This window comes from Rhinopithecus roxellana, chromosome 8 (genome assembly GCF_007565055.1).
Source record: "Rhinopithecus roxellana isolate Shanxi Qingling chromosome 8, ASM756505v1, whole genome shotgun sequence".
NCBI lineage: Eukaryota > Metazoa > Chordata > Mammalia > Primates > Cercopithecidae > Rhinopithecus > Rhinopithecus roxellana.
In genome coordinates, this window is record NC_044556.1 from 4,483,275 (window position 1) to 4,498,068 (window position 14,794).

At 48.0% G+C, this 14,794-nt stretch overlaps 1 protein-coding gene across 1 annotated transcript; it reads left to right on the forward strand.

The window, feature by feature from the left end:
• The first annotated feature begins 5,715 nt into the window (after positions 1 to 5,715).
• LOC104661152 (zinc finger protein 878) lies at positions 5,716 to 13,456 on the forward strand. The gene is made up of 5 exons (XM_010361715.2): positions 5,716 to 5,850; positions 6,478 to 6,522; positions 9,809 to 9,935; positions 10,138 to 10,198; positions 11,998 to 13,456. The coding sequence occupies exons 1-5, from the start codon at positions 5,848 to 5,850 to the stop codon at positions 13,316 to 13,318; spliced, it is 1,557 nt and encodes a 518-aa protein (XP_010360017.2). The 5' UTR covers positions 5,716 to 5,847; the 3' UTR covers positions 13,319 to 13,456.
• The last annotated feature ends 1,338 nt before the right edge of the window (positions 13,457 to 14,794 follow it).

Below are 14,794 nucleotides of genomic sequence, written 5' to 3' on the forward strand. Positions count from 1 at the left end.
ACTGCGCCCGGCCTAATGCTACAATTTCTAAAGTTAACAGAAACTTGCCTTCAAGAGCACCTGTTAGAGTCCTATAGCTGATTATAAAACTAACTTAAAAATAATCGAACTAGGCTGGGCACAGTGGCTAATGCCTGTAATCCCAGTACTTTGGGAGGCTGAGGCTGGCAGATCACCTGAGGTTGGGAGTTCGAGACCAGCCTGACCAACATGGAGAAACCCTGTTTCTACTAAAAATACAAAATTAGCCAGGCGTTGGTGGTGCATACCTATAATCCCAGTTACTCAGGAGGTTGAGGCAGGAGAATCACTTGAACCTGGGAGGCAGAAGTTGCAGTGAGCCAAGATCACGCCATTGCACTCCAGCCTGGGTGGTGGAGTGACTCTGTCTCAAAAAAATAATAATAAAAAAATAATAATTAAACTGAAACCAATTGTAGATGACAAATCTTAGAACATCCATTGTTTGTTTTGTTTTGTTTGTTTTTGAGACAGAGTCTCACTCTGTTGCCAGTCTGGAGTGCAGTGGCACAATCTTGGCTCACTGCAACCTCAGCCTCCTGGGTTCAAGCAATTCTCCTGCCACAGCCTCCTGAGTAGTTGGGATTACGGGTATGTACCACCACACCTAGTTAATTTTTTGTATTTTTAGTAGAGACAGGGTTTCACCATTTTGGCCAGGCTGGTCTTGAACCCCTGACCTCATGATCCACCCACCTTGGCCTCCCAAAGTGCTGGGATTACAGCACTTTAAGCCACTGCACCCGGCCAAGAACATCCATTGTTAAGGTCTGGTCATTTCTGTGACACACAATAATTTAACATAAAAATTATAATTAGTATTGATGTTAAACTCAATTCATTTTTTTTTTTTTTAGGCGGAGTCTCGCTGTATTGCCCAGGCTGGAGTGTGGTGGCACAATCTCAGCTCACTGCAACCTCCACCTCCCGGGTTCATGCAAGTCTCCTGCTTCAGCCTCCCGAGTTGCTGGGACTACAGGCACATGCAGCCAAGCCTGACTTTTTTTTTTTTTTGAGACGGAGTCTGGCTCTGTGGCCCAGGCTGGAGTGTAGTGGCCGGATCTCAGCTCACTACAGACTCCGCCTCCCAGGTTTATGCCATTCTCCTGCCTCAGCCTCCCGAGTAGCTGGGACTACAGGCGCCCGCCACCTCGCCCGGCTAGTTTTTTGTATTTTTTAGTAGAGACGGGGTTTCACCGTGTTAGCCAGGATGGTCTCGATCTCCTGACCTCGTGATCCGCCCGTCTCGGCCTCCCAAAGTGCTGGGATTACAGGCTTGAGCCACCGCGCCCGGCCATTTTTTTTTTTTTTTTGTATTTTTAATACATGGTTTCACCATATTGCCCAGGCTGGTCTGCAGCTCTTGACCTCAAGTGATCTGCCCGCCTTGGCCTCCCAAAGTGCTGGGATTACAGGCATGAGCCACCGCACCCAGCCTGTTTTTCCTTATGTCATACATAACACACAGGAGGCCGGGCGCAATGGCTTAAACCTGTAATTACAGCACTTTGGGAGGCCGAGGCGGGCGGATCACGAGGTCAGGATATCAAGACCATCCTGGCTAACACGGTGAAACCCTGTCTCTACTAAAAAAATACAAAAAATTTAGCCGGGCGAGGTGGCGGGCGCCTGTAGTCCCAGCTACTCCGGAGGCAGAAGCTGGAGAATGGCGTGAACCCGGGAGGCGCAGCTTGCAGTGAGCCGAGATCGCGCCACTGCACTCCTGCCTGGGAGACTGAGCGAGACTCAGTCTCAAAACAAACAAACAAAAAACACCACAGGAGGAAAGCAGAGACGCTGCTGGTGTCTTCTTCACACACTGGGATTTAGGGTGTTTGTCTCTAGGAACTGAATAACGGGGTGAGAAGCGGCTAAATAACCTGCAGGGGGCAGCAGAGCCCGAGGCCAATGACGCCCCGTTGAGGCCAGTCTGGAGTTTGCAAAAGGAGGGAAAGGGAGCTCCCCTGGGGGCTTCTGCGGAAGCCCGACCCTCCTTGAAAGTGGCTTCCAGCTCCAGAAGAAGTGTGGATTCTGGGAAGTTGCAGAGACCTGGAAGGCAGGAGACCAACGTGCAGATGCACTTGTGGGTTCTGTCCTATCTGGGGTTGTACCTCTGAAGGCTGGAGCTATTTTCTGGACAGTGTTTTGATTTTGGCATGCACAGGGTCGCTGGGGACAGACTGTAATTTATATATATGAAGAAAATCTGTGAAGGTCGGGCTCAGATAACAAATTGGGTTGTGTTATGAACAAAGGGTTTCTAAAGTTGACTTTATTTATAAAGTCAGAAAGTCAAAGTGTTTGAACCGGAGTGAATTCATCTTGTGTTATGCGCGTCCCTGTGAAGAGACCACCAAATAGGCTTTGTGTGAGCAATAAAGCTTTTTAATCACCTGGGCACAGGTGGGCTGAGTCTGAAAAGAGAGTCAGGGAAGGGAGATAAGGGTGGGATCGTTTTATAGGATTTGGGTAGGTAAAGGAAAATTACAGTCAAAGGGGGGTTTTCTGGGGGGCAGGAGTGGGGGTCACAAGGTGCTCAGTGGGGGAGCTTTTTGAGCCAGGATGAGCCGCGAAAGGGAATTTCACAAGGTAATGTCATCACTTAAGGCAAGGACCGGCCATTTTCACTTCTTTTGTGGTGGAATGTCATCAGTTAAGGTGGGGCAGGGCATTTTCACTTCTTTGTGATTCTTTAGTTACTTCAGGCCATCTGGGTGTATACGTGCAAGTCACAGGGGATGCGATGGCTTGACTTGGGCTCAGAGGCCTGACATCTTGAATAGAGGCTGGGTAAAATAAGGGTGAGACCTACTGGGCTGCATTTGCAGGTGGTTCTTAGTCTGGATGAGCTAGGAGGACGGCAGGACTGGTATCACAAGATACAGGTCATAAAGACCCCACTGATAAAACAGAATGCCCACCAAAACCAAGATGGCGACGAAAGTGACCTCTGCCACCCTGGGCAACACAGTGGCACCCCATCTCTACAAAAAATACAAAAATTAGCTGGTTGTCGTGGCCTGCGCCTGTAGTCTCAGCACTCGGGAGGCTGAGCTGGGAGGATTGCTTGAGCCCGGGAGGCAGAGGCTGCAGGAAGGCAGAGAGGCTGCATGCAGTGAGCTATGATTGTGCTGCTGTACTCCAGCCTGGGCAAGGGAATAAGACCGTCTCAAAAAAAAAAAAAAAGAAAAGAAAAGAAAGTGACCTCATGTGGTCCTCACTGCTTATTATACACTAATTATAATGCATTAACATGCTAATAGACACTCCTGCCAGCACCATTTCACTTTACAAATACCATGGCAATGTCCAGATGTTACCCTATGTGGTATGACAAGGGGTAGGAACCCTCAGTTCTGGGAATTGCCTGCCCCTTTCCCAGAACACTCATGAATAATCCACCCCTTGTTTAGCATATAATCAGGAAATAACTATAAATATACTCTGTCAAGCAGACCATGGCTATGGAGTAGCCATTCTTTTGTTTCTTTACTTCTCTAATAAACTTGCTTTTACTTTATGGACTCACTCTGAATTAGTTCTTGCATGAGGTCCAAGAACTCTGTTTTGGGGTCTGGATTGGTACCCCTTTTGGGTAATAAGATGAAACTGACTCCAGGTGAGAATTTCCTGCTAATGAAAATGAAGGTGTGGGGAGGAGGGAGAGTTTCCACACTGTGAGGAGAAGATGGGTGTATGTGAGGAAGCCTTGGCCATGCCTCATCCCAATTCCTGCCCCACTGCAGGATATCTGTCTCTCCCTCCTGGAACAGGCATGCTTGACCTGTTTCCCCTCCTGCCCTGAGACAAGGGGATGGCTTTGTGGGGGTGATAGACTCTTGGTGTCCTAAAGGTTTGCTGAAAACTGTTTGGGTGAGGGACAAAGGACAAGATGGAGGAAGGTGAACAAGAGGGCACAATCCATATTGCTTCCGGGTTCTTCCTCACCAACTTTCTCGGGCGTGGGAAAATGCAGCCCAGGCCCCGGAAGATGCAGATCAACCGAGCATGCGCCAGGTGACGTCATCCGAAGAGCTCGAAACTTACCTGGCCACGCCTATGGAGATGCCCCTATCACAACCTTATCCCGCCCACTGCCCTCCCCCTTCCAGTACCAATGCATAAAAGTCTGCTGCCTGCAGGAGCCGGTGTGACTTCTTCGGCCCCGCATTCGTGGACCGGGGGATCTCACCTGAGGGCGCCGGGCGACTTCCCTGGCCCCCCTACACCTGAGGACCAGAGAACCTCGCCCGAGCGTGTGCATATTTGCAATAAAGGGCTGCCGCTTTCTTATGTACTTTGGCCTCATGTTTAATTACTTAGCTCTCCTAAATTAAGTTACATTAAATTAAATTAAGACAAAAACTAATTGATCTGAGGCAGATTGATTAATAGAAAAGAAGGCATGCAAATGTATTTAACATGTATACATGGGAACCTTCAGAATGAAGACCCACCCAGCTATAAAAGAGAAGATTATATAGCAACCTGAGGTCAGTAAATTCGGTTTAGTGGCAAGACAGCTTAGTAGAGTGAGAAAGGAAGAGGCTTGGCTAGAAAATTAGCCAGCCACCAAACTTGGCTAATTTTTGTACTTTTAGTAGAGATGGGGTTTCTTCATATTGGCCAGGCTGGTCTCGAACTCCTGACCTCAAGTGATCCACCCGCCTCGGCCTCCCAAAGTGCTGGGATTACAGGCGTGAGCCACTGTGCCTGGCTACCGGCCACTTTTAAAATTTTTAAATAATAGCCGGGCGCGGTGGCTCAAGCCTGTAATCCCAGCACTTTGGGAGGCCGAGACGGGCGGATCACGAGGTCAGGAGATCGAGACCATCCTGGCTAACACGGTGAAACCCCGTCTCTACTAAAAAATACAAAAAACTAGCCGGGAGGCTGAGGCGGGAGAATGGCGTAAACCCGGGAGGCAGAGCTTGCAGTGAGCTGAGATCTGGCCACTACACTCCAGCCTGGGTGACAGAGCGAGACTCCGTCTCAAAAAAAAAAATTTTTTTTTTTAAATAATAAAGACAGGGATCAGCCAGGAGAGCAGGGACAGCTCACGGAGTGAGGAAGACGACAGTGCCCCTTCTAGCAATTTGCAGCAAGTTTGGTCGAAGACAAATATTTTATTTTATCTTTTTGTTGTTGTTGTTGTTTGAGACGGAGTCTCACTCTGTCGCCCAGGCTCGAGTGCAGTGGCGCGATCTCGGCTTACTGCAAGCTGCGCCTCCCGGGTTCACGCCATCCTCCTGTCTCAGCCTCCCGAGTAGCTGGGACTACAGGCGCCCGCCACCACGCCCAGCTAATTTTTTTGGCATTTTTAGTAGAGATGGAGTTTCACCATGTTAGCTAGGATGGTCTCGATCTCCTGACCTCGTGATCCTCCCGCCTCGGCCTCCCAAAGTGCTGGGATTACAGGAGTGAGCCACCGGGTCCGGCCAGTAGAAGGCAAATATTCAAAGTAAAGGTGGGAGGGAGGGACGGAGCTGACCTTGGAAAGTGTGGCCAGAAGCAGTCACTTCGGCTCTGCAGCGCCGGGTTACCCAGGGCTCCTGCTGTCACTCAGGGAAGGGGGCGGAGTCTAGACCCCTATCCAATCAGGGGCGCTAGGGCGGGGCCCTGCCACTGTCCTCCAGGGAAGGGGAGATTACATTCCCGCTCTCCTCACTCCGAGAGCTGTTCGCGCCAGCTGAGGTCTGGGTCTTTCCTGCTCCGAGAGGGACCAGTTACTTCCGCCGTAGCTGCTGTTGCTCTGTCGACTGCAAGGTGAGCTGTACTGTTCGTGGGACGTTTAGAGAGGACGCCGGGATACCTCGAAGCCCGAAAATGGTGAGCACGCTGGGCTGGGGGGTCCCAAGGCGAAAGGAGGGACTGGGTGGAACCTAGAGGAATCCGCTGTGGCGGGGCCCGGGCCTCCCTGCAGCCACTCTGGGGTCCAGACACTGTCTCCCTGGTGCAGCTCGGTCCTCCATCCCCTCGGCCGCTGGGTGGGGCTGGGCCGGCAGCCGGGACCCCGGGCGTCCTGTCAGGTCCCTGCGCGGCGACTGCGGTCCCAGCCCCGGCCCCGGCTCCCTCTCTGAGCAGCTCCGCGCCTGCAGCCCCGCGTCTCCCGTGGTTCAGGGACCACGGAAGGGTCATGGGGGGATCCCGCCTCGGGTGTGGGGTTCGTGTGGGAGGAGCGGTGGCCTGTGGGGTCCCCAGTTCCTTTTTTTCTCCAGTTAAAAATTAAACGGAGGCACTGTTAAGAAATGAGAGTTTATTTTAGCAAACAGCGATTAATGAATGAGAACCCCCAGTCCTGGCTTGTGGTATGGTAACGGAAAAACCCAAACCGTGTAGAGTAAGTTTATTCTGAGCCGAATAGGAGAGACCTCGGCTGAGGAAGACACAACCCCACGAAGCCCGGAGTAAGCGGTCCTGAGGCAGCTCATGACAGTTTGGTTTTATTCATTTCAGGGAGACAGGAATTGCGGGAGAATGATGAATCAGTGCCGGGAAGGTGTAAGTTCCTTTGGCCGAAAGGCGGGACACATGGAAGCGGGGTTAGAAGGCACAGGTGGTGGAAGGATTCTGTAGGTGGCGGTGGGTTGAGAGTGTGTGAAGCTTTGTCTAAAATTTGGAAGCTGTAGGAAGGAGGGCTGTTATCTGCCACGTGATTCCATCCTAGTCCCTGCTCCCTTCCCCAGAAGACCTGTTTTTGTTTACCATATTTTATTTTATTTTGTTTTTTTGAGACGGAGTCTGGCTCTGTCGCCCCAGGCTGAAGTGCAGTGGCGCCATCTCGGCTCACTGCAACCTCCGCCTCCCGGGTTCAAGCGATTCTCCTGCCTCAGCCTCCCGAGTAGCTGGGACTACGGGCGTCAGCCACCACGCCCGGCTAATTTTTGGTTTTGGTTTTTTTTTTTTTTTTTTTTTTGAGACAGAGTCTCGCTCTGTCGCCCAGGCTGGAGTGCAGTGGCCGGATCTCAGCTCACTGCAAGCTCCGCCTCCCGGGTTTACGCCGTTCTCCTGCCTCAGCCTCCCGGTAAGAAAGAAAGCTAATCTGTAATCAGGGAATGGACCCTTCCCCGGCTGGCTCTGTTACCATCTGCCTGTCAGGTGTCTCAACCCCAAAATCGCATTCCTTTAAACCTCAAGATAATTTAGAGTTCCAGCAGCTTAAATGTTTGAATCACCTATTTTCACAGTCTGTACAGGTGAAACTTTTGGTTATGTAATCAGAGATTAATTGCCTGGTTAACCCTAAATTTCATTTCCCTATAAATTAATCTTTAGTGATATCGTTTCCTCAGGCCACAGATTAGAAATTTACGTGAATTGGATTTGAATTTGACTTCAGTATGCTTGTGGAGGGTCTTAGTGTTCTATAGCCAGTTCAGTTTAATTGCTTATTTATTTATTTATTTATTTATTTATTTATTTATTGAAACGGAGTCTGGCTCTGTTGCCCAGGCTGGAGCGCAGTGGCCGGATTTCAGCCTGCAAACTCCGCCTCCCAGGTTTACACCATTCTCCTGCCTCAGCCTTCCGAGTAGCTGGGACTACAGGCGCCCGCCACCTCGCCCGGCTAGTTTTTTGTATTTAATAGAGACGGGGTTTCACCGTGTTAGCCAGGATGGTCTCGATCTCCTGACCTCGTGATCCACCCGTCTCGGCCTCCCAAAGTGCTGGGATTACAGGCTTGAGCCACCGCGCCCGGCCATTTATTTATTTATTTATTTATTTTTGAGACAGAGTCTCTTTCTGTCGCCCAGGCTGGAGTGCAGTGGCCCAATCTCGGCTCACTGCAACCTCCGCTTCCCGGGTTCAAGCGATTCTCCTGCCTCAGCTTCCTGAGTAGCTGGGCTGCAGGTGCCTGCCACCACGCCCAGCTACTTTTTGTATTTTTAGTGGAGACAGGGGTTTCACCATATTGGCCAGGCTGGTCTCAAACTCCTGACTTTGTGCTTTGTGATCCACCCACCTCAGCTTCCCAAAGTGCTGAGCCACTGCCCCCAGCCTTTTTTTTTTTTTGAGGCAGTCTTGCTCTGTCGCCCAGGCTGGAGTGCAGTGTGTGATCTTGGCTCACTGCAATCTCCACCTCACAGGTTCAAGTGATTCTCCTGCCTCGGCCTCCCACGTAGCTGGGATCACAAGCGCCCACCACCAAGCCCAGCTGATTTTTGTATTTTTAGTAGAGACGGGGTTTCACCAGATTGGCCAGGCTGGTCTCGAACTCCTGACCTCAGATTATCCACCCACGTCCACCTCCTAAAGTGCTGGGATTACAGGCGTGAGCCACCTCGCCAGGCCTGCCATATTTTCTATTATCACAAAGTAGAATTTTGGCTGTTTGGAGTTTCCAGTAACTTGGTGTTGCAATTAATGTACCTTTCATGTTATACCAAAAGGGTTTGTTTCTGACTTTTTGCCTCATTCTGTTGCAAACATGCCACTGTGTTGAGTCATGGGTCGCCCAGTGTACTTATGCATTTCACTATTTAATGGGTTTTGGGTTTACAGTTGAGTTTTTGACCTTGGTGACAATGTCATGGTTTTTTTTTTTTTTTTTTTTTTTTTTTTTTTTTTTTTTTTTTTGCCATAAAATGCAACATAAATTTCTCACATATTGGGGGAAAAGTCACTGGGTTGTAGATTATGGATAAATTTCAATGTAAAAGATAATGTCAGTAGAGTGTATGTACGGACCAACCATCTAGCCTTTCATGTGTGTGTTTTTATTTTTGTGGTTTACCAACACTTGGGATTATCTATTAGTAGAGATGGGGTTTCACCATATTGATCAGGCTGGTCTTGAACTCCTGACCTCAGGTGATCCACCTGTCTTGACCTCCCAAAGTGCTGGAATTACAGGCATGAGCCACCGTGCCAAGCCCAGTTTAGGTTTTTCTATTCACGTACAGTTTCCCAGAAAGGTTTCTGTTCATGAGTTTTTGTTTTAGTTATGACTCTCTTATCAATTACAATTTTTTTTTTTTTAACCGACAGAGTTGGCTCTGTCACCCAGGCTGGAATGCGGTAGCATGTTTTTGGCTCACTGCAACCTCTGCCTCCTGGGTTCAAGTGATTCTCCTGCTTCAGCCTCCCAAGTAGCTGGAATTACAAGAGCCCATCACTACACCTGGCTAATTTTATTATTTTTAGTAGAGATGGGGTTTTGCCATGTTGGCCAGGTTGGTCTCAAACTCCTGACCTCAGGTGATCGGCCCACCTTTGCCTCCCAAGGTACTGGGATTTATAGGTGTGAGCCACCATGCCCGGCCAGACTCTGTTATCAGTTAGATTAATAAAGCCCCTTGCAAAATCCTTTTTTTTTTTTTTTTTTGGCTTTTGCTACTGGAATCAGAGCAAAACCCACTTTCTAGTCATCACAAAGGTTAAACTTTGTGAACAGGCATTTTCAAGAATATGCAGCCTTAGGGCTGCTAATGTTAACTTTGTTTTGCTCATGAATTCAAAGGAGTTTGTTATGACAGATGCTGCAGATCCACACTTCAGACATTAAGGGCAGTCCAGGCAGCACGCCTTTCTCCCTGGACTCACCAGAAACACACATTTTCCTATTCTGCTGTTGCTTTACCCCATCCAGAGTTCAATTCTAGCATCAAAATTGTTTTCTGTAAGAAAGTGAGTGTAGACGGAGAGTAAGGGGTCTGATGACCAAGTCATGGAATAAATGTTTGGAGTCCACACACCGTGGCATCCTGAGAACTTCCTAGGAACAGGGTGTAGGAACCCCGTGCTGTCAGCCTCACTCATCCTCCTGTCTACATGTGGGATATTTCAGGATTCGGTGGCCTTTGAGGATGTGGCTGTGAACTTCACCCAGGAGGAGTGGGCTTTGCTGGATCCTTCCCAGAAAAATCTCTACAGGGAAGTGATGCAGGAAACCTTGAGGAACCTGGCCTCCATAGGTAAGAATGACAGTATTACTTCCCTCGGTGATTTAAAGAACAGGTGTTTCTAGCTCATCAGTGCTGTTGAGTGATTTGGAATATGGTCAGGGAATACTTTGAATAAATGAGGCACAGGTGCAATGAGCCATGGACATAGAATCAAGTAACTCTTTTTATAATTTTATACTAATTCAGGACTTTTTCTGGGTTCACATTTTAGGAAAAAAGTGGAACAACCAGTACATTGAAGATGAGCACCAAAATCCTAGGAGAAACCTAAGGTAACTGGCACTTACAAGAGAAAATAATGTCTCTGTGGATTATCTTAGAATGGAAGAAAATGTTAAAAAGAAGCAAGCGTAAGAAATAAACCTAGTTCCAATGTATTTATTCTTAGAAAAGCTTCCCTATAAACAGGCCGGGCGCGGTGGCTCAAGCCTGTAATCCCAGCACTTTGGGAGGCCGAGACGGGCGAATCACGAGGTCAGGAGATCGAGACCATCCTGGCTAACACGGTGAAACCCCGTCTCTACTAAAAATACAAAAACTAGCTGGGCAAGGTGGCGGGCGCCTGTAGTCCCAGCTACTCAGGAGGCTGAGGCAGGAGAATGGCGTAAACCCGGGAGGCGGAGCTTGCAGTGAGCTGAGATCTGGCCACTGCACTCCAGTCCGGGCGACAGAGCGAGACTCCACCTCAAAAAAAAAAAAAAAAAAAAAGAAAAGCTTCCCTATAAACATATACAGTGTGACATGGCTTATATGTATAATCCAGCCCTTTTGGAGGTCAGGATGGAAGATCACTTGAACCTGGGAGTTTGAAGTTGCACTGATTCATGATGGCATCACTGGAGGGCAGCCTGGGCCACAGGGTGAGACCCTGACTCAAAAACAAACAGACAAAGACAGTATTTATAAAATAGTTTACTTTAAAATAGCATTTAAAGCCGGACATGGTGGCTGACACCTGTAATCCCAGCACTTTGGAAGGCTGAGGTAGGTGGATCACGAGGTCAAGAGATCAAGACCATCCTGGCCATCATGATGAAACCCCGTCTCTACTAAAAATACAAAAAATTAGCTGGGCATGGTGGTGTGTGCCTGTAGTCTCTTGGGAGGCTGAGGCAGGAGGATCGCTTGAACCTGGGAGGCGGAGGTTGCAGTGAGCCGACATCGCGCCACTGCACTCCAGCCTGGCGACAGAATGAGACCCGGTCTCAAAAAAAAATAATAATAAAAATAAAGCATTTAAAATTCCTGTATCAATATTATCTTTTTTGATAAGAGATATGGCTGGGCCATCTTTTATAACATGTGCTCCATTCGTGTTCAGACAGGACAGAAAGCCTATACTTCGCTGGGCACAGTATTTTTTTTTTTTTGAGACGGAGTTTCGCTCTTGTTGCCCCAGCTGGAGTGCAATGGCGCGATCTCCGGCTCACCACAATCTCCGTCTCCTGGGTTCAAGCAATTCTCCTGCCTCAGCCTCCCGAGCAGCTGGGATTACAGGCATGTGCCACCACACCCAGCTGATTTTGTTTTTTTTTGTTTTCTTTTTTTTTTTTGAGACGGAGTCTTGCTTTGTCACACAGGCTGGAGTGCAGTGGCCGGATCTCAGCTCACTGCAAGCTCCGCCTCCCAGGTTCACGCCATTCTCCTGCCTCAGCCTCCCTAGTAGCTGGGACTACAGGCGTCCGCCACCTCGCCTGGCTAGTTTTTTGTATTTTTTAGTAGAGACAGGGGTTTCACCGTGTTAGCCAGGATGGTCTCGATCTCCTGACCTCGTGATCCACCCGTCTCGGCCTCCCAAAGTGCTGGGATTACAGGCTTGAGCCACCGTGCCCGGCCGATTTTGTATTTTTAATTTTTAGTAGAGACGGGGTTTCTCCATGTTGGTCAGGGTGGTCTCAAACTCCCAACCTCCAGTTATCCGCCTGCCTCGGCCTCCCAAAGTGCTGGGATTACAGGCGTGAGCCACCCTGCCTGGCTAACTGGGCACTGTTAAAAATGCAAGTGCAATACTTGCAAAAATGAATTAAAGTTAGTGATAAACCCATTATAATGTGCTTTTCATTGTTCACAGAAGACTTATAAAAGAGAGACTCTCTGAAAGTAAAGAAAGTCATCAGCATGGAGAATTTTTGACGCAGGTTCCAGATGACACACTGAAGAAGAAAACTCCTGGAGTAAAGTCATATGAAAGCAGTGTGTGTGGAGAAATCGGCATGGGTCTTTCATCTCTTCATAGGCACCTGAGAGCCTTTAGTTATTCCAGTAGCCTTTCAATACATGGAAGAACTCACACTGGGGAAAAGCCTTATGAATGTAAGGAATGTGGGAAAGCATTCGGGTTTCCCAGTTCTGTTCGTAGACATGAAAGAATCCACTCTGCAAAAAAACCCTATGAATGTAAGCAATGTGGGAAAGCATTATCTTATCTTATAAGCTTTCAAACACACATGAGAATGCACACTGGAGAGAGACCTCATAACTGTAACATATGTGGGAAAGCCTTTTTTTCTTCCAGTTCATTAAAAAGACATGAGAAAAGTCACACTGGAGAGAAACGCTATAAATGCACACTATGTGGTAAAGCTTTCAATTGTCCCAGTTCCTTTCAATATCATGAAAGGACTCACAGTGGAGAGAAACCCTATGAGTGTACACAATGTAGGAAAGCCTTCAGATCTGTCAAGTACCTGCGAGTACATGAAAGAAAACACACTGGAGAGAAACCCTATGAGTGTAAGCTGTGTGGTAAGGGCTTTATTTCTTCCACTTCCTTTCGCTATCATGAAAAGACTCACACTGGAGAGAAACCTTATGAATGTAAGAAATGTGAGAAAGCCTTCAGTTTTGTCAAGGATCTTCGAATCCATGAAAGGACACACACTGGAGAGAAACCCTTTGAATGTAAACGATGTGGGAAAACCTTCACTTCTTCTAACTCCTTTCACTACCATGAAAGGACTCACACTGGAGAGAAACCCTATGAGTGTGAGCAATGTGGGAAAGCTTTCCGATCTGCCTCAATCCTTCAAAAGCACATACGAACTCACACAGGAGAGAAACCCTATGGATGTAAGCAATGTGGGAAAACCTTTAGAGTTGCCTCACAACTTAAAATGCATGAAAGGACTCACACGGGAGAGAAACCCTATGAGTGTAAGCAATGTGGAAAAGCCTTCATTTCTTCCAGTTCCATTCGCTATCATAAAAGGACTCACACTGGAGAGAAACCTTATAAATGTAAACAATGTGGAAAAGCCTTCATTTCTTCTAACTCTTTTCTCTATCATGAAAAGATTCACACTGGAGAGAAACCCTATGAGTGTAAGCAATGTGGGAAAGCCTTTAGATCTGCCTCAGCCCTTCGTAAGCATGTGAGGACTCACGCTGGCTAGAAACTCTGTGGATGTAAACAATATGGTAAAGTCCTTAGATGGGACTCAGAACTTCAAACGCATGGAAGGACTCACTGCAGAGACACCTGTAATCTCAGCATTTTGGGAAGCCAAGGCAGGAAGATTGCTTAAGCTGAAGAGGTCAAGAGCAGCTTGGGCAACATGGTGAGACTATATTACATAATAAAATAAAATACGCCAGGCACAGTGACTCACGCCTGTAATCCCAGCACTTTGGGAGGCAGAGGTGGGCAGATCACCTGAGGTTAGGAGTTCAAGACCAGCCTGACCAACATGGAGAAACCCCATCTCTACTAAAAATACAAAATTAGCCAGGCATGTCAGGTGCCTGTAATCCCAGCTGCTTGGGAGGCTGAGGCAGGAGAATCACTTCAACCTGGGAGGTGGAGGTTGCGGTGAGCTGAGATAGTGCCATTGCACTCCAGCCTGGGCAACGAGAGTCTCAAAAAATAAGTAAATAAAGTGAAATATACATATTTACATTTTATATATAAATATGCATATATATTTTAGCATAACTATTTAAAATGCATAAGTAAAATATATAGGATATTTATATACATACATACATTTATATATGTATTTGTGTGTGTGTTTTGGGAGACGGTATCCCTTTGTCACCCAGGTTGAAGTGCAGTGGTACAATCATAGTTCCCTGTAGCCTTGAACTCTTAGGCTCAAATGATCCTCCTGCCTTAGCCTTCTGAGGAGCTATGACTACAGACAGGTACCACCATTCTTAGCTCTTTTTTTTTTTTTTTTTTGAGACGGAGTCTTGCTCTGCCCGCCCAGGCTGGAGTGCAGTGGCTGGCTCTCAGCTCACTGCAAGCTCCGCCTCCCGGGTTCACGCCATTCTCCTGTCTCAGCCTCCCTAATAGCTGGGACTACAGGCGCCCGCCTCGTCGCCCGGCTAGTTTTTTGTATTTTTTAGTAGAGACGGGGTTTCACCGTATTAGCCAGGATGGTCTCGATCTCCTGACCTCATGATCCGCCCGTCTCGGCCTCCCAAAGTGCTGGGATTACAGGCTTGAGCCACCGCGCCCGGCCCTTAGCTCATTTTTTAATTCCTTTCATAGAGACAGGGTCTCATTCCATTGCTCAGGCTGGTTGTGAACACCTAGCCGTGAGCAGTCCTCCCACCTTAGTATCCAAAAGTGCTAGGATTACAGCTGTGAGCCACTCGACCTGGCTGATAAACATATTCTGAAAAGTTAACTTTATGCTGTCTGTGAAGGTATATATCCTGAGGATAAAACAGTTTTGATTTTAAAGAAGGAAACTACTTATTTCCTACAAGAAAGTGAGAGGCCGGGCGCGGTGGCTCAAGCCTGTAATCCCAGCACTTTGGGAGGCCGAGACGGGCGGATCACGAGGTCAGGAGATCGAGACCATCCTGGCTAACACTGTGAAACCCCATCTCTACTAAAAAAAATATATAAAGAACTAGCCGGGCGA

Excerpts from the sequence above, each read along its gene's own strand:
- LOC104661152 (XM_010361715.2), top strand. Across the intron at positions 9,936-10,137 it reads GAGGAACCTGGCCTCCATAG|GAAAAAAGTGGAACAACCAG; the intron begins GTAAGAATGACA and ends TTCACATTTTAG. Across the intron at positions 10,199-11,997 it reads AATCCTAGGAGAAACCTAAG|AAGACTTATAAAAGAGAGAC; the intron begins GTAACTGGCACT and ends CATTGTTCACAG.